This window comes from Hyla sarda, chromosome 1, assembly GCF_029499605.1.
Source record: "Hyla sarda isolate aHylSar1 chromosome 1, aHylSar1.hap1, whole genome shotgun sequence".
NCBI classification, from domain to species: Eukaryota; Metazoa; Chordata; class Amphibia; order Anura; family Hylidae; genus Hyla; species Hyla sarda.
In genome coordinates, this window is record NC_079189.1 from 419,365,376 (window position 1) to 419,387,946 (window position 22,571).

Here is a 22,571-nt window from a genome sequence, read left to right on the forward strand (position 1 = left end):
CCTAGGAAAGAGTCTCCTAGGACTGTATCCACCTTTTCCAGCCCATCGGAGCACCTGAAAGCTGAACTAATTTATGCAGGAAAAGCCATCAACTGCCAAGCCGAGAAGTTTGTGATGAATCGAATTTACTGTAAGTTCGCTCATCTCTACCGAGCTCCTATCCAGACCTCCTATCCCGATGTCCTATCTCGACCTCATATCCCGTCCTCCTATCCCGTCCTCCTATCTGGACCTCCTATCCCGTCGTCCTATCCAGTCCATCTATCCCGACCTCCTATCTCGACCTCCTAACCCGACCTCCTAACCCGACCTCCTATCCCGTCCTCATATCTCGTCCTCATATCTCGACTTCCTATCCCGTTCTCCTATCCCGTTCTCCTATCCCGGCCTCCTATCTCGGCCTCCTATCTCGGCCTCCTATCTCGGCCTCCTATCTCGGCCTCCTATCTTGTCCTCCTATCTCGTCCTCCTATCCCGACCTTTTATCCCGACCTTTTATATGTGTACCAGGTAGAGATGAGCGAACTTACAGTAAATTCGATTCGTCACAAACTTCTCGGCTCGGCAGTTGCTGACTTATCCTGCATAAATTAGTTCAGCTTTCAGGTGCTCCGGTGGGCTGGAAACGGTGGATACAGTCCTAGGAAAGAGTCTCCTAGGACTGTGTTCATCTTTTCCAGCCCACCGGAGCACCTGAAAGCTGAACTAATTTATGCAGAGTAAAGTCATCAACTGCCGAGCCGAGAAGTTCGTGACGAATCAAATTTACTGTAAGTTCACTCATCTCTAGTACCAGGTATTGAAATATCTCCAGCTGTACGGAAGTTATGTGGGAACATACATTTCCCATTGATTTGCATGGGACTTTAAACAAAAACCCTGACCCTCACAAATGGGGGTAGTTAAGGGTTAAATTATCCTATATTTTAAGTGGACATATAAGTAACATGTGACCAAGTATTATCGGAATATCTCCAGCCGTTTGGAAGTTATGCAGTAACATATATTTCCCATTGAATTGTATGGGACTTTAAACATAAACCCCGCCCCTGGCAAATGGGGGTGAGTAAGGGTTAAATTACCTAGCCTATATTTGTTGATGACATATAAGTAACATGTGTGCCAAGTTTCATGTTAATATCTTTAGCCGTTTGGACGTGATGCTGGAACATACACACACACATACATACACACACATACATACATACATACATACATACATACATACACACACACACACACACACACACACACACACACACATACATACACACACACACACACACATACATACACACACACACACACATACATACACACACACACACACACACACACACATACATACACACACACACACACACACACACACACACATACATACATACATACATACATACACACCCACACATTGAGTTTTATATATATATATAGATAAGCTGTAATAAACATTGTTACATGTGCCGATAGGTTTTATTAGTTCAAACCTACTCTGATAGAAGTAGCTCAGTGGTTATCAATTTTGCTTTGAAGCATTGGAGACCTAAGTTTTTGTTTTCCCTGTGTTTGTAAGGGTTTCCTCCAAGGGATAACTATTGGAGATGGGAATACCAGTTTCATAGCTTTAAATGACTTTTAAAGGGGTACTCTAGTGGGAAAAAAAATTGTAATCAACAGGTGTCAAAAAGTGAAACATATTTGTAAATTACTTCTATTTAAAAATCTTAATCCATCCAGTACTTATCAGCTGCTGTACCCTTCAGAGGAAGTTGGATAGTTATTTTCTGTTTGACCACAGTGCTCTCTGCTGACACCTCTGTCCATGTCAGGTACTGTCCAAAGCAGGAGAGGTCGGCTATGGGGATTTTCTCCTACTCTGGACAGTTCCTGACATGGAAAGAGGTGTCAGCAGAGAGCACTGTGGTCAAACAGAAAATAACTATACAACTTCCTCTGGAGCAAAGAGCAGCTGATAAGTACTGGAAAGCTTAATATTTTTATAAAGAAGTAATTTACAAATCTGTTTAACTTTCTGGCACCATTTAAAGCAGTTATACTAAAAAATAAATAAATAAAAAAAAACTGTGTCACTCCCTGTGTCATGCAGGGTGCTATATCTTAGTAGGCAGGGCCAGTATGCTCAAGATTGTCACTGCATTGATTAGATGATTAATAAATAAGTAAAAACAATATTTAAAATTTTATTTCTATTATATGTAGATGTCTACTGTTAAGTGTTGCTATCTTGATGTACTTAAAAAAAAAAAAAAAAACAATGAAAACCCTAGATAAATAAATCTTGCAGTATGAAAATATGAAGTTAGTAATAGCTCTAGAATCGAGGTCAGTTGAGAAGCCTATAAACATTATATAGACATGTGAACATGTATAATCTTCACATAAATGGGTTTAAAGGGGTTCTCCGGTGCTTAAACATCTTATCCCCTATCCAAAGGATAGGGGATAAGATGCCTGATCGTGGGAGTCCCGCTGCTGGGGACCCTCGTGATCTTGCACGCGGCACCCCGTTTGTAATCAGTCCCCGGAGCGTGTTCGCTCCGGGTCTGATTACGGGCAACTACAGGGCGGGCGGCGTGTGACGTCACGCCTGGGGCGGAGCATAACGTCACACGTCGGCGCAGGCGTGACGTCACACGCCGCCCGCCCTGTAGTCACCGGTAATCAGTCCTGGAGCGAACACGCTCCGGGGACTGATTACAAACGGGGTGCCGCGTGCAAGATCACGAGGGTCCCCAGCGGCGGGACTCCCGCGATCAGACATCTTATGCCCTATCCTTTGGATAGGGGATCAGATGTTTAAGCTCCGGAGAACCCCTTTAAACCTTGTAATTCAAGTCAATGTTATAAGTTTTAGTCTTTACCGGTTTGATTAATTGTTACAACATATGATATGCTTTTCTGGCTATGAGCCGGCAAATTCCAGCACTTACTTTTATTCACTTCCCATATATTGCATAGGTATTATGACAAATATGTCCAATGCCATTTTGGTTATTTTGCAGTTTTGTTGCGTCCTTACAGCCTTTTCTGTAAGTTTATTGGAAGTAAATAGTCATGTGACTCCAATACACAATGAAACATTAAACTGCTCCCTCTTATTTACTGGATAATATAATATATTTTGTTGTATTTTCAGGACCATGTGAAGCAGTGTTTCTCCAGATCCTCTACATCCAATAAGGACACAGATTCTCTTGTGCAAGAAACTGACAGACAATATGGCACATGGAGTCAAGATAAGCAACAGCCTGGGGAAAGGTGAGATGGTTTCTGGTCTCCTTTGTGACATTTTTATATATGAAATAACTCTGGTTGTAACATTGTTCTACTAATTGTTGAAAACAGTTATAAAAGAGCAAATGTTTTGTGTGAGGTTTGTCTGAGTTTACCCGTCATGGTGATTCAGTCAGAATAAGTTACAGGCCAATTAGGGATCGGTATGGCCGATATTATCGGCCGATAATCACGATTTTGGGCATTATCGGTATCGGCAATTACCTTGCCGATAATGCCCCGCTGCACCGCGACCGACCCGCCGCACCGCGACCGCCCCCCCGGCCCACCGCACCGCGTCGCACCCCCCACCGTAGTGCTGGGCGTTATACCGGTATGAACCGGATACCGTTTTTTTTTTCTCCCACGGTATGGATTTTTGCCCATACCACTATACCGGTCGGGCCCCTCCCCCACCCACCGAGTCAATAAAAAAAATTTTACTTACCCGTAATGGGGGTGGTCCGGGCCATCCATCCTTCCTGTAGTGTCCGGCGGCATTCTGGGTGAAGGGTGAACCGGTCCGGGCTATCCTTCTTCTCCGGGGGTCCTCTTCTCCACTCCGGGCAGGCTCCGGCCTAGTACGCTGCATAGACTCCGCTACGCCGTGACGTCAGGTGCGTCGCTGCGCAGTGGCGTCTATGCAGCGTTACTAGGCCGGAGCCGGTCCGGAGTGGAGAAGAAGGACAGCCCGGACCGGTTCACCCTCCACCCGGAATGCCACTGAACACTACAGGAAGGATGGATGGCCCGGACCACCCTCCCTGGATGGTCCCTGCAGCAACTGGGAAGGTGAGTCAGGGTTCTGGGATGGACAGGGGGCTGTATAATATACTATACGTACAGTAGGCCCTCCAGCTGTTGAGGCCCTCCAGCCACCCCTGGAGGCACCCCTAGTTGGGAAACACTGACCTATACTATACACTACTATATAGTCCAACATGCTGAGAGTTGTAGTTTTGCAACAGCTGGAGGCTGTAGGGTTGTTTGTTACATCTATTTAAAAGGGTACTCCACTGCCCCAGTGTTCAGATCATTTAGTTCCAAAAGCCCGTTTAGTTCCGCTACGCCACCTCAGTGCAAGTCTCAATGTAAAAATAAATAAATCCCGTGATGCCGTGATACCTTAGAAAAATACCGTGATACTCATTTTTGGTCATATCGCCCAGCACTACCCCACCGCCCCGGCCCCATTGCCTCCCCCATCCCCGGTTTTATAATTACCTGTTCCCGGAGCCCACGCTACTTCTTGCTCCTGCTGCGTCCTGCGTTGCACTGCGCAATGATGAGTGGCGTGCGCACAGTGACAGTTCAGGAGGACGCCACCGGAGCCAGATGTGGAGTGGACCCCGGGAACAGGTAATTATAAAACCGGGGATGGGGGAGGCAATGGGGCCGATGCGGTTCGGGGGGGCGGTCGCCGGTGCGGTGTGGCGGGGGTAGCGGTGGCGGTGATAGGTCTCAGGACCCCCGGACAGGCAGGGGGAGAGAAGCGGGTGGCGGCGGCGGCCTATGGCACCGCAAAAGCCACTGCAGTGCATTGATTTAAAGCGCCCGCTTTAAATCAATGATCTGCAGCGGAGTCGTGGGGGGATAAATAGCCGATAACTTATACCGGAATATCGGTATAAGTTATCGGCTATCGGCCCTAACCTCCACCGATTATCGGTATCGGCCCTAAAACAATGATATCGGTCAATCCCTAATGCCAATACAATATACCCACATTTATATTCCTGCTTTTCATCAGTAGATTGCTTTTTGGCTATGGTGGCATGAACATAAAATAAATGTTCTATTATCGTCATGATTACTAATGTTGCTTACAGGAATAAATGATTACTGTTCATTGAATTAGTTACCGAAAGTATAAGCTTGTTAATATGATATCAGGAAAATAAAAGGAAATATACGACTTGAACAAAAAGCCTTTAGAAGCAAACCTAAGATTATAATATATATATCTAAAAGGGACGAGTATTTTCCTCAGGGAGAGGCACCGCTTCCGGTGTAGAACTTTTTTTTTTGAGATTCAGAAAGGTCATTAGCACTCCGCGGGTTTTCTGCCAGAGCTGATCAGAGGGCACGCTACCTTATATGGTGGTGTGATGAGGAACTTTGCGCATATATATTTCTATAGAAAAAAGCAGTACATCCAACTTCAAGGCAGTCAGTCAGTAGGTGCTCCCCATCATATGGACCCCGGTGAAAAGTCCATAGCTTCAATATCCAAAGAAAGGATCACAGCTCACAGTAGTCAGGCAAACTCGAGTGAAGTTTATTCAATCCTCAGCACAATAAATACAAAATGCAACGTTTTAACAATCTCACATCGTCTTTCTCATGCTATGACTCTGTGAGAGCATTGAAACGTTGCACCTTTTATTTATTGTGCTGAGGGTGGAATAAACGTCACTTGAGTTTGGCTCACTGCTGTGTGCTGCAAACCTTTCTTTGGATATATATAATTAATTATACAGTTCATTAATGATTGGGTAGATGTCTTGTTAAGAAGCTCAATCCTAAACAGGCTTATATATGCCTGGTAAAGCCTTGTTTACATAACCCATTGGCCTTCTGTCTTAGATATTCATTTGGAGGACTCCCAATGTATACCTTTGACAGTAACCTGTGATATATTCCACTGTAAAAGCATACAGAGGAATATGTTGGTCGCCTCCTGAAGGAAGTCTTGGTGAAGATTTCATGATGTACATTTCATATATAGGCTGTCTATATAAGGTTCCTGTCCATATTTGGGCAGTAACATCATCAGAATTTCCCCAAAGAAGCCAATCAGTCTTTCTGCCCTGGCCCTGAGCTCCCTCCAGATCAGTGGAAGTGCTGACCACCACCCAACATACTGTTTTAATGCAAAAAGTTGTTGAAGGTGGCTGTCTGCTGTACTACCACTTTAGAGATAGCTTAGGAGGAGAGGATGGAGGACCCTGTATTTCTACTCCAGCGAAAGTGTCTCGAAGTGGACCGTGAGATAATTGGAGCTTCTCAACGTTTTTCTAATGAACATGCCAAACATAAGGACAATACAGGGCCTAACAGGGCTGCACTTGTGTCTCTGTGGCTAAATTGCTGGAGGTAGCAACAATGGCCCTGATTTACTAAGAGAGGAGTGTAGCTTTCTTTGTGGGTTTTAATTCCCTACAAGTATTTTTCCATGGTATTTACTAAGGTTTTCCAAAGTTTTACACTTTTTCCTACATTTTTATTTTTTTTGTTTTTTTTAACACCTGATTTGAGGTGTGGGGTTTCCCAGAGCTCAAATCTACCACATTTTCTGTGAAAACTTTAGTAAATATGTTGGGATTTTTGGGAAAATGTCAGGGACATGCCCCCTTTTTCCAGATGACCACGCTTCTTTTTGGGGTTTTCTGAGTAAATTGGAGAGTTGGTCGGGTTTTTAAATTCTTTGGCAAAAAGTCTAACCCAGACACAATTTGTGAAGCAGATCAGGTTTACAATAGTAAATCAGGGGCAATGTGTTCGGAAAATTTCCACACCTTTACACTTTTTTTTTTTTTTACATTTTGGTATGGTACAACTTATTCTAAAATAAAGAAAATCTATTTTCCCAATCATTCTGCACTCAGTACCTCATAATGAAAATGTGAAAATAGAATTTTTAAAAATGTTGTAAATGTATTAAAAATGTAAAACTTAAATCTCATATTCAGATTCTTTGCTATAGCACTTGAAATTTTGCTCTGCGGACCCCCCATTGCTCTTGATCGTCTTTTAAGATGTTTCTACATCTTCATCAGAGTCAACCTGTGGGAAATCCAGTTGATTGGGCATGATTTAAGAATACACACCCCTTGTCAAGGTTGAGGGAAAGCTGATTGGAGCAAAGTACAAAGATTTTCTTAATGAAACCCAATCCAGAGTGCTCTGTGCTGAAGGTTCATCTTCAACAAGAGAATGATCCTAAGCACACAGCCGAGACAACACGGGTGGCCTAGGGACAACTGTTTAAATGCTCTTGAGTGGCCCAGCCAGCGTGATAAATTAAAGGTGTATTATGGGATTTTTTTTGACTGCGCTACAGGGGCTTTAAAGTCAGTGTAGTTCATAATATAGTGTCTTTACCTGTGTTTCACTGTGGTCTCACAATTCTTCTGTGATATTTGCCCCAGGTTTTCCCAGGTTGCAGTGTGACCCGAGACATTACATCACTATTATGGTGATAAGAGGGAACCTGTCTTTGCTCCAATGGGTGGAGCGACTGCTGGGTGGGAGGGATATCATTCTGCAAGAATTGTAGTTTTGCAACAGCTGGAGGCACCCTGGTCACAAAACACTGGTCTATTGCATGGAAGGGATCATAGGTGTATTTCATTGGGTGGAGTGGCTGATGTGTGGGAGGGAGAAAAGGGACCTCGCACTTTCAAACAAGGAATCATTGGACTTGTAGTTTAAGGGAATTTACTCCAACAGGAAATAGCCAGTTCACAAAAAGATAGCCTTAGTGTTATGGTTATCTTACAACATAGCTATATAGCCCCAAGACAAGCACGGATCCTTCCTAAGCATGTCCATTACTGTCTGGCAAGTAAGTACTAAAATCACCTTATGGTGGATAACCCCTGTAAACTTAATTAAACTTTGGAAAGACCTGTAAATGGTGGTCTAGATGGTCAAACCGATGGAGCTGGAGAGGATCTGCATAGAAGAATGGCAAGAAATACCCAATATCAGATGTGAAAACCTTGCAACATTTTACACAAGTATACTGGAGGCTGAAATCCCTGCCAAAGGGGCTTCAACTATGTATTCAGTAAAGGGTCTGAATACTGCAATATTTTAGTTTTTCCTTTGCAATAAATTCACAAAGATTTGTAAAATTCTGTTTTCACATTGTCATTATGGGGAACTGGATGCAAGATGATGGTGAAACTTAATTTTTCTTATGCGACCGCAACAATACAAAATGTGAAACCTTGTGAAAACTTTCCGAATGCACTGTATAAATAATGTTATGCTGTAGTGGCAACAAGAATGTCAAAGTATGATTGAACATTTGCACTACGGTCAAATCCTTTTCACTCTGTTTACCCATAAATGAGCAGCACTATGATTCTTTCTTTTTCCTGTTTATGATTGGATCCTGTAGAAAATCTTCCTCTATCAATGGCATAGGAATACAGAAACAAATGTTATACCACCACTTTTCTGTTTACCCATTTGGCCTTTTTTTTTTTTTTTTTGCTGTGAGTGACTTTAAAGGGGTTATCCAGGAATAGAAAACCACTCCCCGTCTGTCTCCAGGTTGGATGTGGTTCTGTAGCTCAGTTCCATTGAAGTAAATGGAGCCAAGATGTAAAACCACACCCAAACCGGAGACAGACATGAATCAGTTTTTTTGAAAGAAATTAGCTGTGCTTTTCTATTCCTGGATAGCACCTTTAATGTGTGCCTAGTTTTTGGTGGTTGCTGCTTTTTTTACCATGTTTAATCTGCAGGCTGCATATGCAGGAAATATACTGGTGACCCTGCAAACTGCCACAGCAATCTGGTTACACATTTGGCTACTGGTTATAAATAATAATAGTCATGCTCATTGAAAGCCATATTGAAGATTATTTGTTTTTAATTATGTGGTGTTCATGACCATCAGTAATTTACTTTTTTAGTGGTAGTGTCCTGCAGGTAGCACTACAAATGTACATAGTGGTAACTTTATGTGCTTGCTTTAAAACCTGTATTACAAGTACTCTATTGTTTAATGCTGTTGACTCCAGTTTCAGGTCAGCACACTACTTTGTCTACAAATAATAGCTTTCATACCAATAGGGTAACCACTGTTTAAATAATAATTTACAAAATGCTATGTACTGGCTCAATGTAGCTTTATTATTACAGTATATCTGGTGACTTATATTATCAGAAATTAGATTTTAGCAGCTATTTAGACATGAATCCTAGGCCTGAAGAACATGCTAAATCATGCACCAAACTGTGCAAGTTTTCAAATAATTTTAAATAGGTGAATTGTAAGAAAAGCAAGATGAAATTTGCGATGTTGACGCTATTAGAATGGGTATGCATTTTTGTGAAACTTACACATTAGGTATAGTTTACTATGTTATTCCATTCCACCAGAAAAAGGTGCACCTACATATACTGGCCTGGCATATGCCCAAAGAACATTCTTTAGGCTTAAAGGGGTACTCTTATCCCCTATCCAGAGTACAGGGTCTGGCCGATGGGACCCCCTGTGATCTCCGTACTGGCACCCCGGCATTCTAAACGTTTATGTTCAGAACGCAGGCTTGGGGACTTCTGTGTTTGTGACGCCCCCTCCACAGCCGTCACGCCCCCTCCATTCATGTCTATTGCAGGGTGTGTGACAGCTGTGGTCGCCCGTCATTCGGCACGGAGCGGAGTTCACCACTTGCGCCAGATGACTGGAGTGCTGTGCCGGAGATCAGACATCTTATCCCCAATTCTTTGGATAGGGGATAAGGAGTCTAGGGGTGGAGTACCCCTTTTAAAGCATATACTGTATCAGTGGGGTAGTGTTCCTGATGCATTTTCTAAATATAGGCCAAAATGAGAACAGACCCTTTTTGTTGTGGTGATAATAATGGTTTGTCACATCGCTTTTGTGGTGCGCATCCATATTGTGCAATATGGCACAGCCTGTGCGCTGCTGGCTGTTGTCATAGCTGCAGATATGGAATTGTGGTGGTCAGTAACGCATAGCCATGTTCTATATCTCTGTAGCTTGAATCATCATATTGTAACTTATGTCCACAGTACTATGGGAGTGGCTTATTTCTGTATACATGGGAGTGGCTTATAACTGTATCCATGGGAGGGGCTTTGTAAACCCTCCCTTTGTTATTGCCTGTGCAAATAAACCTGACTGAGGTAGGACTCGCTGAGTGAGAGCTGGGGGAAGGATTCATTTGAAGATATACAGATGACATATTGTAATTCCACAAGTACTGCGAAGTCACCTATCCGAGGGGCAGACACCACTAAGGCTGAATATTATTACAAATCTTGATTTGAAATGGGTGAGCACATCCTCAGGAGAGATAAATAACTGATATATATCCAGATCCCATACAGATAGCAGCAGAGTATACAGATATTGGTGGAGAGGTGAGGGAGTCTGTGAGCTGCTAGCAGGGGATCTGTTAGGTGATGTCATCCTGTAGTTCACAGGAAGTCAGCTAAACCAGAACTTTATTTCCGTTTGAATTCGCCCCTAGACATCTTATCCTAGACACCTTGCGATCTCCGGGCCGGCACCCTGGCATTTTGAACATTTTATGTTCAGAATGCCGTGTTCGGGTTGGCCGTGGTTGTGGCAAAATGCCACGCCTCTTCCATTCATGTCTATCGGAGGGGTTGTGATAAGCGACCACAGCCAACACGCCTCTTGTCTAGGAGCGGAGTACCCATTTTAAGCTCTATTATTTTTTGTAGATCAAACTAATGATCACATGACAAAGATAGTTATAAAATGCATGGATGCAGCTGCACTGTAATAAAACAAAAGACTCTTTATGAACATTGATGTCCATGATATGGACAAAAAACAACCACTACCCAGAGTGCTTCTTTAAATCAGTTTTGCTGATATACTAGTCTGTTTTGTGCCTTCTTCTGCTTTTAATACAAATGTTAAAGGAGATCTGTAGTGCTCTGAACTTCATCCCCTATCCGAAAGATAGGGGATCATTTTTAGATCGCGGGGGATCCAAGCGCTGGGGCCCCCCGCAATCTCCTGTGCGGGGCCGTGGCAATGTACAGGAAAGGGGGCATTCCATCCCCGCATGACACGGCAGCCGGTACGCCCCTCCATGAATCCCATAAAGATACATGGAGGGGCGTGCCGGCTGCCACGATCTAAAACTTCAGAGCACTACAGATCTCCTTTAAGATGATGAACCAGTCATCCAGCCAGCATATGTGCACATATTAAGTGCTTATGTGTACATGGAGTCTGGGGTGAAAGGAAGGAATACTGAATGAAGGAGGTAGGTGGTAAAAGGAAGGGAGACTGATTAATTCTTTGTTTTGCTGCTTCCCCATGCCTCGCCTGCACAAAAATGACAGCTGGATGCTTAACAACTGATGTCAACTGATGCACTTTTGTCATTAGTTGTGGCATCAGTTGCGGTTCATCTGATATATGTGAACCCAGCCTTAAAAAATGGGAGAGTCCTGCCGTAAGAAATCTAGCACACTTAAAGCTGTGGATGTTCAGAATTATCCTGGTTGTCACGGGTGGTCAGTCAGAGAATCAGTGCAGCAAAGGAAAAGTTTTGAGAAGGGAACTGGACAGGAAAAAGTTAATTCCAGATCATTTGTAAAAGATAGTTGGGGAAGGTGACAGGCAAAGATAAGGGAAGATGTGGAGAGTTGCAGCACTATGGAGAGCTTTGTGCATGAAAATGGTTAAGTTAAATTGTGTTCTATGGTTGATGTGAAACCAGTGCAGTGACTGGCACAGGGTGGAGGCATCAATGTTTCGGTTGGATGGAAAGATAAGCTTGGCTGCTGCATGCTAGAGAGATAGACAGGAGAGACTTTTGAGAAGGGAATTTTTTTTATAGCACTTAAGCTGGCCACACACACAAGATAGTTATTGGCAGAATGCTCATTTGGCCAGAGGCTTTCTCTGCCAATCCACCCATTCACATGCAACTCACCTTATATCTCCTGGAACAAAATGACCAGCAGTTGAAATCCAAAGTACCCGTTCCTTTTCTCCCTAAACATCTGCCATTGGGAAAGAGCCAGAAGGGCAACATATACATTAGATGGCCGGTCACTTATCTAATGTATTTGGCAAACTTTAGGACCCTTTTACATGGGCCAATGGAAGGCAGACAATTTGTTATGATCTTGCTAAATTGCATTCGTTTGCAAAACCTTCCATAAGTCAATTGTGTGCCCGGGCCACATGAACGATCATTTGTGCGGCCATTTAAATTAATCTAAACAGCGACGAACTACTGTTGCCCTGTTTGTTTGTTGATTACTTACCCTTTTAGATGTTCCTAAGGATGCTTATGTGTCAAGTAATCGGCCTATGTAAAAGAGCCCTTATCTATTAATATTGGATGGACAAATTTTAGCTATACTTTCCATTGTTATGGATATTTGTTCTATATCAGAAATATGACAGTGTTATTGAATCTGGGAATATAAGTGATGGTGCCCTATGTATTACCTTTTTTCTAGTATCAGGTATATGCTACATGGTGTCCTGTCTTAAAAATGACCATTCACTGTGCATGGCAGGAATAAGATATACCTTGTTCTCTTCAGAAATCTGATTAAAAAGCATATTTGTTATTAAATGTTAATAATTGTTAAAAGGGTGTGTCTTTGAATATGAAAATATGTGCCACTGAGATAAAATTCAACAAAAACTATTTTGTGGACTTAAGTCATCTAATATTGACCATAGACAGAAGAACTTGGATGACACCCTTGCTCCCCGGCTGTCTATGGAGGGGGTGAGATAATCCTAATTTGGTGCAGTTCATCTGAGGGAATGCAATATGATCATACATGCAGTTCCCATAAACATGAGTCTGTGTGATCTGCCTACTACAGGAAAAGAGAGAGAGGCAGCTGTCTTGATCCTGCATATTATAACTCACACTCAACCAGAGACTGTGAGGTCTTCAGCCCAGTACTGAGAGGATTTGCTTAGAATGATACTTAATATTAGGCTACCTGGAGATTCATATGCTTCAAGGGGTACTCCAGTGGAAAACAATTATTTTTTTAAATCAACTGGTGCCAGAAAGTTAAACAAATTTGTAAATTACTTTTATAAAAAAAAAAAAATCTGTAATTCTTCCAGTACTTATCAGCTGCTGTATATTACAGAACACAAATTTATTTTCTATCTGACCACAGTGCTCTCTGCTGACACCTCTGTCCATGTCAGGAACTGTCCAGAGCAGGAGAAATTTGCTATGGGGATTTTCTCCTACTCTGGACAGTTCCTGACATGGACAGAGGTGTCAACAGAGAGCACTGTGGTCAGACAGAAAGGAAATTCAAAAAGAAAAGAACTTATTCTCTAGTATACAGCTGCTAATAAATTATAGAAGTAATTTACAAAATTGTTTAACTTTCTAGCACCAGTTGATTTAAAAAAAAAAGTGTTCCACCGGAGTACCCCTTTAATACACATCAGTTTTTCTTAAAATTTGGTTTTAGAGGATAGCCCTTATTATAGTTTTCTAAGCCTAACAAATAGATTAGAGACATGCTAATGGCAACTATCCTTCTTTAAAAAAAAAAAAAAAATACAAGCTTGTTTATAGGAAATTTGCTACAATAAAGATGCCTTTGAATCTATCCTCTCATCCTACAGGAGAAGTTTAGCAGATTGATCTTAAATTTTTTATAGAAAAACATTCTATGTAACTTTAAATTTTTTGATATACATTCCCACACTGTCTGTGCTTAGGAGTCCAGTGCGCGGTCTCGCTTAACGATTGGTAGCCTTTCCTGTATGAGTTTACATACAAACCTGACTTTCTATCACTGATTTGGATCTCCTACTGGACTCCTAAGCATAGCAGGAGCAGGAACTTTAATCAATAAAGTAAAAATTATACCTAATAATCTTTATTCAGCTCTATAGTATGCTGCTGGTAGATTGCTTTAAATGATAGGTTTCCATGAAAGTGTTTTTATAAGAACATTAAAGGGGTATTCCAGGAATTTTTTTTATTTGACTATTCTACAGGGGCTGTGAAGTTAGTGTAGTTCATAATATAGTGTCTGTACCTGTGTGTGACGGTTTTCTCACAATTCTTATGTTATTTTCACCCCACTATTTATTTTTACTAGCATACAAAATAACTGTTGTCTCAGATTTTTCCCAGCTAGCAATGCAGCCGAGACCTGACTCACTAGTCAGCTGATGACAGGGAGCCTGTCTGCTTCAATGGGTGGATGGATCAATCTGCAACTAATGCAACAGCTGGAGGCACCCTGATAGAAAACCACAGGTCTTTTGTTTCAATGAGTGGGGTGGTTGATGTGTGAGATGGAGGAAAATGGCATTGTGGGATTTGTAGTAAAAAAAAACATAAGTCAAACAGGAAATACAAGTTCACAAAAAGCTAGCCACAGTGTTATGGTAATCTCACAACATAGCCATTTAGCCCCAAGACAAGCGCAGATCCTTCCTAAGCATGTCCATTACTGCCTGCCAGGTACATACTAAAATCACCTTATGCTGGATAACCATTTAATCCTTGACAGAACATATCTATTGAAAAAAAAAAGACCATGTAAATATTTTAATATTCCTTGACATTAAATTAATCAGAGCATGGAAGTTATAAAACCTAGTGGTAATAACAATAGCATTGTATTATGAATACCATATTTTATCTTACACTATAGATTTACATGACATTGTTGGTAAAATGTTAAGTGTTTGTAAGTAAAATGCAGTAATATTACAGGTTTTGAGCTGTATATCAGAAAGGTTACACCAGTTATGTCTTTATGATGAATGAAGTGCAAGTGCAGGATACCTTAAAGGGTGCTTAGATGTCCTTGTATAGGTTACTTGTTGTCAAGTGATTAAATAGGTATTTTGCCTGAGGCATAGGTTATATTTATCACTCCCTCCCTTCTCTTTTCCATTTTCTCTTGTTTCTCTCTTCTCCCTCCCCCTCTCTCCTTCTCTCTCCCTTCCTTCCCCGCCTCCCTCCTATTCCACCCCCCTCATACTCTCCCTTTAAGCTTCCTTTTCCTATATGCATCATGTACATTTCCCATCTCTTCCCTGCCATCCACATCCTCTTCATTAATAATGTCTTACTCTGTCTTGCTTTCTTATACAATAGAATAAAATTTAATAATGAAATAATATTCTTCCACACAACTATTCTTGAGCAGATAATAATGGAAACAAGGGCAAATCTACTTCTTTATAAGTTATATGTAGTAAATTTGAGTAGCCGTATTAGTCCAATGATGCAGATGCAAATCATAAAATGTTGCAGTATCTTGTAATACCTTTTTTATTGGACTAACAGCATTTTGTAGACAAGCTTTCGGGATTCCTCCCTTTATTAAGACACAGGTTCTACTTGTGAGCTTAGATTTGGACTTGATAAAGGGAGGAATCCCGAAAGCTTGTCTCTACAAAATGCTGTTAGTCCAATAAAAAAGGTATTACAAGATACTGCAACATTTTATGATTTGCATCTAAGTTATATGTAGATATGCAGTCCATACATGTGCTCTACTACCCACACTCTCCATTCAGCTTTTTATTCCAGTTCTCTCCTTTCTTAGCTTTCTTAGTGAGCTTGAGAGATGCTTTTTGTGGTCAAAGCAATGTATCTCCTTAAACTCGCCAGTTTCAGGTCAGCTGTAATATCTTATGGAGCTCTGAAAATATGAAATCTTAGCTGTGATTGGTTCCTATTGGCAAAGCAGACATACTGTTAGCCCTATTCTTTGTATAAGAATACTCTCCAAATCATACCTGAAATTTGAATGTCAAAATAGTAGGATTCTGGTAAGAACGGGGAATACATGGAATGAAGTGATAAATAAAACCACCCCAATGAAAGTTCTGGGAGGTAATGTACTTTAAAGGAAAAGTGTCTTAATGGTTGCACTCATCTGGTGTCTGTCAATGCTCTGTCTGCTTTCCGTAATGACTTCTTGTCTTCCCACCCCCATCCTTCCTCTTCATGGTAACATTTTCCATTGTTAAACATATCCCCTGTGGTATAAATCCATGCACAGTGTTAAGTGTGATGTTTGTTTATAGGTACCTAAACTATGTAGCAGGTAATGAAATGTTAAATAGAAAACAAAAATGTGTTCCAAAGCTAATTTATTTTAGGCTTATTTTACATTATTGCACATTTTTTCGGTAAGAAATATAGGGTATATTCTGTTCTGATAACGAATAAGGGCTGTTGCAACAATTTCACATCTGACCTTGATAGTGCTGCTCTGATAAATCACCCCCACATTTGTCCTTTTAAGTTAAGACTACAAGGACCTAGTTAGACTGGTGCCGTCCCCTCCCCCCCTTATAGCGGTAGCAGTATCCTATGTTAATATGGGAGGGAGCAACAGTACATGTGTTGTTAGGAGTTTTACTGATTTTGTTGTATACGACCAGATAAAAAAAGAGAACGTGCAGTGACAAGTTGCTAAAAACAAATGTTCATTAATCTGGCTGCAAAGTTGCCCAGGCTAGAAACATTCTGTGTTGTAGTAGTAGCTATGCAGGTTCGCACATAAGCATTCTGCTATAGCCTAGAATTGTCCAGCTTCAGGTGTTGCCATGGGCTCAGCTCTAATCAAAGTACACGTAAGCCTCACTATGCCAGAAGGTACATTTCACCATGGATCTTCGGGGAACCCTCATTGCAGTGTTTTATTTAGGTAGTCCTTATTAAATTAGTAATAAAGAGACACTCCAGGTTGGTTGAGGTTGGTGTGTTACTTACTGCACAGCACATTGAAGCTTGTTTAGTCTGCCTGCATAGGATAATGACATTGTTATTGTTCAGCTAGAGTGACTGCATGCCTATAAATAGACCCGTGACACCCATACAGCAGGGAATAAGCGGTGCGTGACGTGCACCTCCATGCACTTTACTCATTGCTACATCCAAATATTTACAGGCAATGGAGAACTGCCTCACATATCTACTTCCCTAGTAGGACAGCGATAAAGAGGAAGGAGTCAGTCCTGAAAGAGAGCAGCTTATCTCATCATCCTTGTTTATAGGATCAGTCATGGCAGAATTCCTGTCAGACACTCCAGGCTGGAAATAACACTTGTGCTTAGTGCCTGCAAATCGTGTATTGTGTGGAGTGGACTGTGTCACACAGAAGGATGGAGAGGAGGAGACACATTCAGCCAAGACGTTTGATGACTGTATTCAGCGTATAAATGAGATTGTATTCTTCATAGCACCTTCATTTGTAATGTCTAATCTGGTCTATTCTTGTTAAACCTTTATAATCCTTGTAGCCAGGGGCCTCTAACACTGCAAAGATTTAGTGTTATTTCCAGCAGTAATATGACAATCCTAGTTTTAGTATAATGTATATGCCTGCCTTGTGTGTTTTCAGAGTGTAACATTTTTTTTTTCATGCTACTAAACTAACACACTGAGGAGAATTTTTGCTCTACTATTGCACCACATTTATGCTAAAAGGGATCATCCACCTCCTAGAAAAGCAGCAGTCACAGCCTGCAACCGGTATAAAGCTGCAAATGCACAATGTTTACTGTGGCTGACAGTCTACGGAATGAGGTAGGCATTCACTGCCTGTAGAATCTGCAAATATTTATACTGATTAACAAGCAGTAGACAGACACAATAAAATGGCCCGTGGCTTTTTCAAGTCCTCAGGTACCTTGAAAAAGTGTAGGACACAAAATAGCTGTAGGCCATTCTCTCATGCCTGTGTCCCACTTGGTATCCCGTAGAAATAAATAATACATTTACAAACTATTGAGTCAATGAGTGCCATGCATATAGATTCTTCTTCGGATGGACTGATTTTAAAGGGAAATGTACAAGAAAGTCACCCACAGTAAGCTGAATACATTATGAATACTTATAGTGTGGATGAACCTCTTTCAAATGAAGTATCACTCACCAGAATCCGTGGACGTGTTACAGAGTTATGAACAAAAGCAAAAATTTGTTCATTTAATATAACTGTGTTCCCATTGGTCTTTTAGTGACAATCACGCTGCTATCTCCTGCCTGTCCCACCTTCCCATCATTACTATTCACTCCTTTTGGTGACATCACTTCCCGAAGCCGAGCAGGGAGATGTGTCATCATTCCTGCTGCTTTATTAGCTGTGGGAAGTGACATCTTCAGACGAAATAGTGAATAATAATGAAGGTTGTCACTAAAAAAGTAAGTTTTGCTAAATTAAAATATTTTAACTTTTGCTCATAACTCTGCAGTGGATCCATGGATTCTGGTGACTGCACTTTTAAAGGGAATTTGTCATCAGAAAATTACCTATTTGTTTAAATCAGGTTTTTACGTCATGTTATTTTTTTTATATTTCATAATAATCCTGAAATCTTGCAGTTTTCATTCTCGCCACTAGGCTTAAAACTAACCAAAAATTTTGTGTTCTGTACAGGTCTTTTCCCTGTAATGCCTTTTTTTTTTTTTTAACACAGATAAGAGTACAGTAAAAGTTGACACCAGTAGAGACGTAAACACAATAGCTGTTGCTCAGAGAACAGCCTCCCCTTTCCTGTAGAATGCAAAACCATGAAAATGCTCAGTACCATCAGCAATTCATGTGAATGGGACAAGTCCTGACCATGGGTCCTGCGATAAAGCATATCATTAAATGCTGTAAACATAACTCAGGCAAGATGGCACCCCCCATAATGATTCACAAAAATGTATTAAAAAAAAATTACAAACGGGAAATAGAAACAGATTAGAAAAAAAACATGTTTTCTTGTTTTCTTCTGGCTCTAATCAGAAGAAAATATTTAAGTAATGATCGATAGATAGATACATTTAAGAATATAGCATTAACTTTTATTTCTTTAAAGCTAGAAAGAAGCAGTGACTAGTGGAGGACCAGAAACATTGGCACAGCAGTTGTAGGCGCTTGAGATAGGGGAGTATAGCTTGTGTATTGTTTTTACGCAACCCCAGCCATGGACATGTGAGGAGAAGGAGGAATTCATCTTTGTCGACTTGTAGAGCTGATTATACAGGATGTACTAAATCAGAATGTAGTTAAAGGGAATCTTTCTTCAGTGTCACCTGAAATAACCTGTTGGTACAGGCGTGTGGTGTGGGTGACACTGATGAAAATGATACTTACTATGGGTCAATCTGTGCCCCCATTTGCCAGTTATCCTCCAAATTCTTTGAAGATAATCAGCAGGCATGGTACATGGGTGGCGCTCCAGGACCACACTGATGTCACGGCTGCTAAATACTCAAGCTTGCTCGCAGCCCGGCGAGTGAGAAAGCAACAGCCATGATGTCAGCATGCTCCTGCAGCGCCGCCCATGCACAAAGCCTGCTGATTATCATTAACCGAATGAGGAGGATAGCAGACTAATGAGGCCATGGATGGGCCTGTGGTAATTATAATTTTAATCCATGTCAACTGCACTACACGACTGTACCAACATGTTAGTGAGGGTGACATTGATGACAGATTCCTTTTAGGGTACGTTCACACGAGCGAATCCCCAGTGCGTATTACGCTGCGGATCCGCCGCTGAAGGACCGCTGTATGGTGCCTTTACAGGTGTCTGCTCAGAGCGGCAATCCGCTGCTACGAGCAGGCACACTGTGATGTGGGAGTCGCCGCACGCATGCGCAGTATACTCGCCCATCGCAGCTGCTCTCGGCCTAGCTCAAGGAGAAGGGGAAGCGGCCGTGTGCGATGTGTGCGAGTACGCAACGCATGCGCGGCAACTCGCACATCACAGCAGTGTGTTTGCTCATAGTGGCGTATTACCTCTCCGAGCAGGCACATCTAAAGGCACCCTGTAGGGGTCCTTCAGCGGCAGATCTGCAGCGTAAAATACGCTGTGGATCCGCTCGTCTGAACGTACCCCTAGGGTACGTTCACACACACTGATTTTTTAGCGGGTTTTCCGCTGCGTATTTGAAAGTGGGCGGGCTCCTCTCAGCTGTCCGCAGCCGATTTTCCGTGGCGGAATTTATGCTGAGGAAAATCCGCCACAGTCCCTACTGACTTCAATGGGGTTTGCGGTGGATTTTCCACAGTGTACATTCCGCCGCGGAAAATCTGCTGCGGACAGCTGAGAAGAGCCTGCCCACTTTCAAATACGCAGCGGAAAACCCGCTAAAAAATCAGCGCGTGTGAACGTACCCTTAAGTTTGATCATTAGTTTTGGTACGTTCACACATACAGGATCCTGTGCAGATTTGATGTGCAGGATTTGTAACTGCAGATTAGAAGTTGTGCTCAGTCATTTAGTTTACATTGAAATCTGCAGCAGAAAATCCTGTGCATCAAATCTGCGTCCGTGTGACCGTACCCTGTTAGGCTCTGCAGGGGTAAAGAGGGAGAAGTCACAGAGTACTCAGCATCAGCGCCCATCAACACTAAGGAGAAAAAGGGAGATCCGTATTAGGCTGAAGAGGGGTAAAGCAGTGCAGGTGTGAAGCTGCTCTAATGCATGACAGCTGAAGACAGCAGAATCTTGGACACAAAGGCATCAGCTGTTGTGTCAGAAGTGAATGTCAGAATGTTAGCAATATAGTGGAAAAAATGTGTTTTGGAAGATGGTGACTCTTAGTCAGTGAAGCTATTAACTGAGGGTACTCCGTTGGGAATTTATATATATATATATATATATATATATATATATATATATATATTTTTTTTTTTTTTTTAAATCAACTGGTGTCAGAAAGTTAAACAGATTTGTAAATGACTTCCTATTAAAAAATCTTAATCCTTCCAGTACTTATCAGCGGCTGTTTGATCCACAGGAAGTTTAATTGTTCTTTTCTGTCTGACCACAGTGCTCTCTGCTGACACCTCTGTCCATGTCAGGAACTGTCCAGAGCAGGAGAGGTTTGCTATGGGGATTTGCTCCTGCTCTGGACAGTTCCTGACATGGTCGGAGGTGTCAGCAGAGAGCACTGTGGTCAGACAGAAAAGAAATTCAAAAAGAAAGGAGCTTCCTCTAGAGCATACAGCAGCTTATAAGTACTGGAAGGATTAAGATATTTTAACAGTAGTAATTTACAAATATGTTTGTACAACTTTCTGGCAACAGTTGATAAAAAAAAAATATATATATGTTTTTCACAGGAGTACCCCTTTAAGCACCCGCGTGATTCTGTTAGTTTAGAATATTTTTTTGGAGAGGGGGGGGGGAAAAAGTGAAAATGTATGCTTCAAATTGCTTACTGAGCTTACATATAGGATCATTAGTTGTATCTATGCCACCCATTGTAGTTGACCAGTCTTCTAAAATGTTGGTTGACTAGGGGACTATGGATGTTTGACATATACCTAAGCTTACTCACTATGTCACGTGTTTATCCTTTGATCAATGAGGAAAAATAAAGAAAATGGTTATCTTAAGTGTTGCAGCTTCCTGCATTTATGCTGGTTCATCTTGCCTAGTAGGTAAACTATTCACTATATTTGTTGGACTTCACTGCCCTCTTCTGTTTACTACGTGTAATTATTTTGCATTAACTGTGATGTCACAAAATCGCGTTACTCTGCCATAAGTAATTGTTCAAGAGCAACTAACCAATATAACAATTACAACCAATTCTGCCATATTCTTCTGAATCTACTAAAAATATTTAACTCCTCTTTTGCAGCTTTGCACAAGAATCGTATGATATCAACAGCCGTAAACGGCAGTCGCACAGTCGTTTGTCCTCACTGTCCCACACTGAGACTGACCAGCATGATTCTTTTGCCGAAGCCCGTGATGGAAGTCTGGATAGATCAAGCATGGACCTTGACTCCACCGATGGCACAGCAAGCACACCATCTTTTCATGAAGCCAAAGCAGTTGATTTCTCATTCATGGATGTAAGAAACAGTTATAATTCCTGTTAATATTAGACTGATCTGAAAGCAACAGCCCTTTAAAATGTATATGAAACCAGCCTTCTTCTCTTCCATTTCAGTTTTTGGCGTGCTAACTGTGACTTATGTGGGACAACATGGTGCAGTCTGTTCCTCCCCTTAATAGAGACGTGCCATGCTGATGGTTTGGTACTGTGACTGCCCAATCTGATCCTGAGATGCCATTACACACACACACTACTGTTAAAAATGTTTGTTAGGGAAGTCTATTGAAAAGTTGTATGATGTTCCAAAAAAAACTATTTTTCTTTTTTTTTTTGTGTGTCAGTCATGCTGGCCATGTACAAGTGGTCAGCACTAACCTTTCAATAAGCGTGTACAGTAAGTTCTCACTCATATCTATTTGGGGTGCTGATCATCAGACAATTTTATAGGCCACATCTATGGGGTTTCATGCTATTTCTCACTTACCTTATGTGAAAATGTGCAAAAATAATTTGATGTACGGGTATTTTCATGTTAAAGGGGTACTCCACTGGAAAACTTTATTATTATTTTTTTTAATCAACTGGTGCCAGAAATTTTAACAGGTTTGTAAATTACTTCTATTTAAAAATCTTAACCCTTCCAGTACTGTACCTGCTGTATGCTCCACAGGAAGTTTTTTTTCTTTTTGAATTTCCTTTCTGTCTGATCAAATC

The 22,571-nt window shown here is 41.4% G+C and overlaps 1 protein-coding gene across 7 annotated transcripts in view; it reads left to right on the top strand.

The window, feature by feature from the left end:
- Positions 1–22,571, top strand: part of KIAA1671 (KIAA1671 ortholog) — a 235,563-nt gene that overhangs the window by 199,053 nt on the left and 13,939 nt on the right. For 6 of the 7 annotated variants that reach the window (XM_056529030.1, XM_056529054.1, XM_056529036.1 and 3 more), the window contains 2 exons: positions 3,158–3,279; positions 21,657–21,873. In XM_056529030.1, coding sequence (XP_056385005.1) covers positions 3,158–3,279; positions 21,657–21,873 — 339 coding nt within the window. Of the gene's footprint in view, positions 1–3,157; positions 3,280–18,877; positions 18,929–21,656; positions 21,874–22,571 lie in introns of those variants that run through there. The other variant, XM_056529070.1, reaches the window with a different exon arrangement.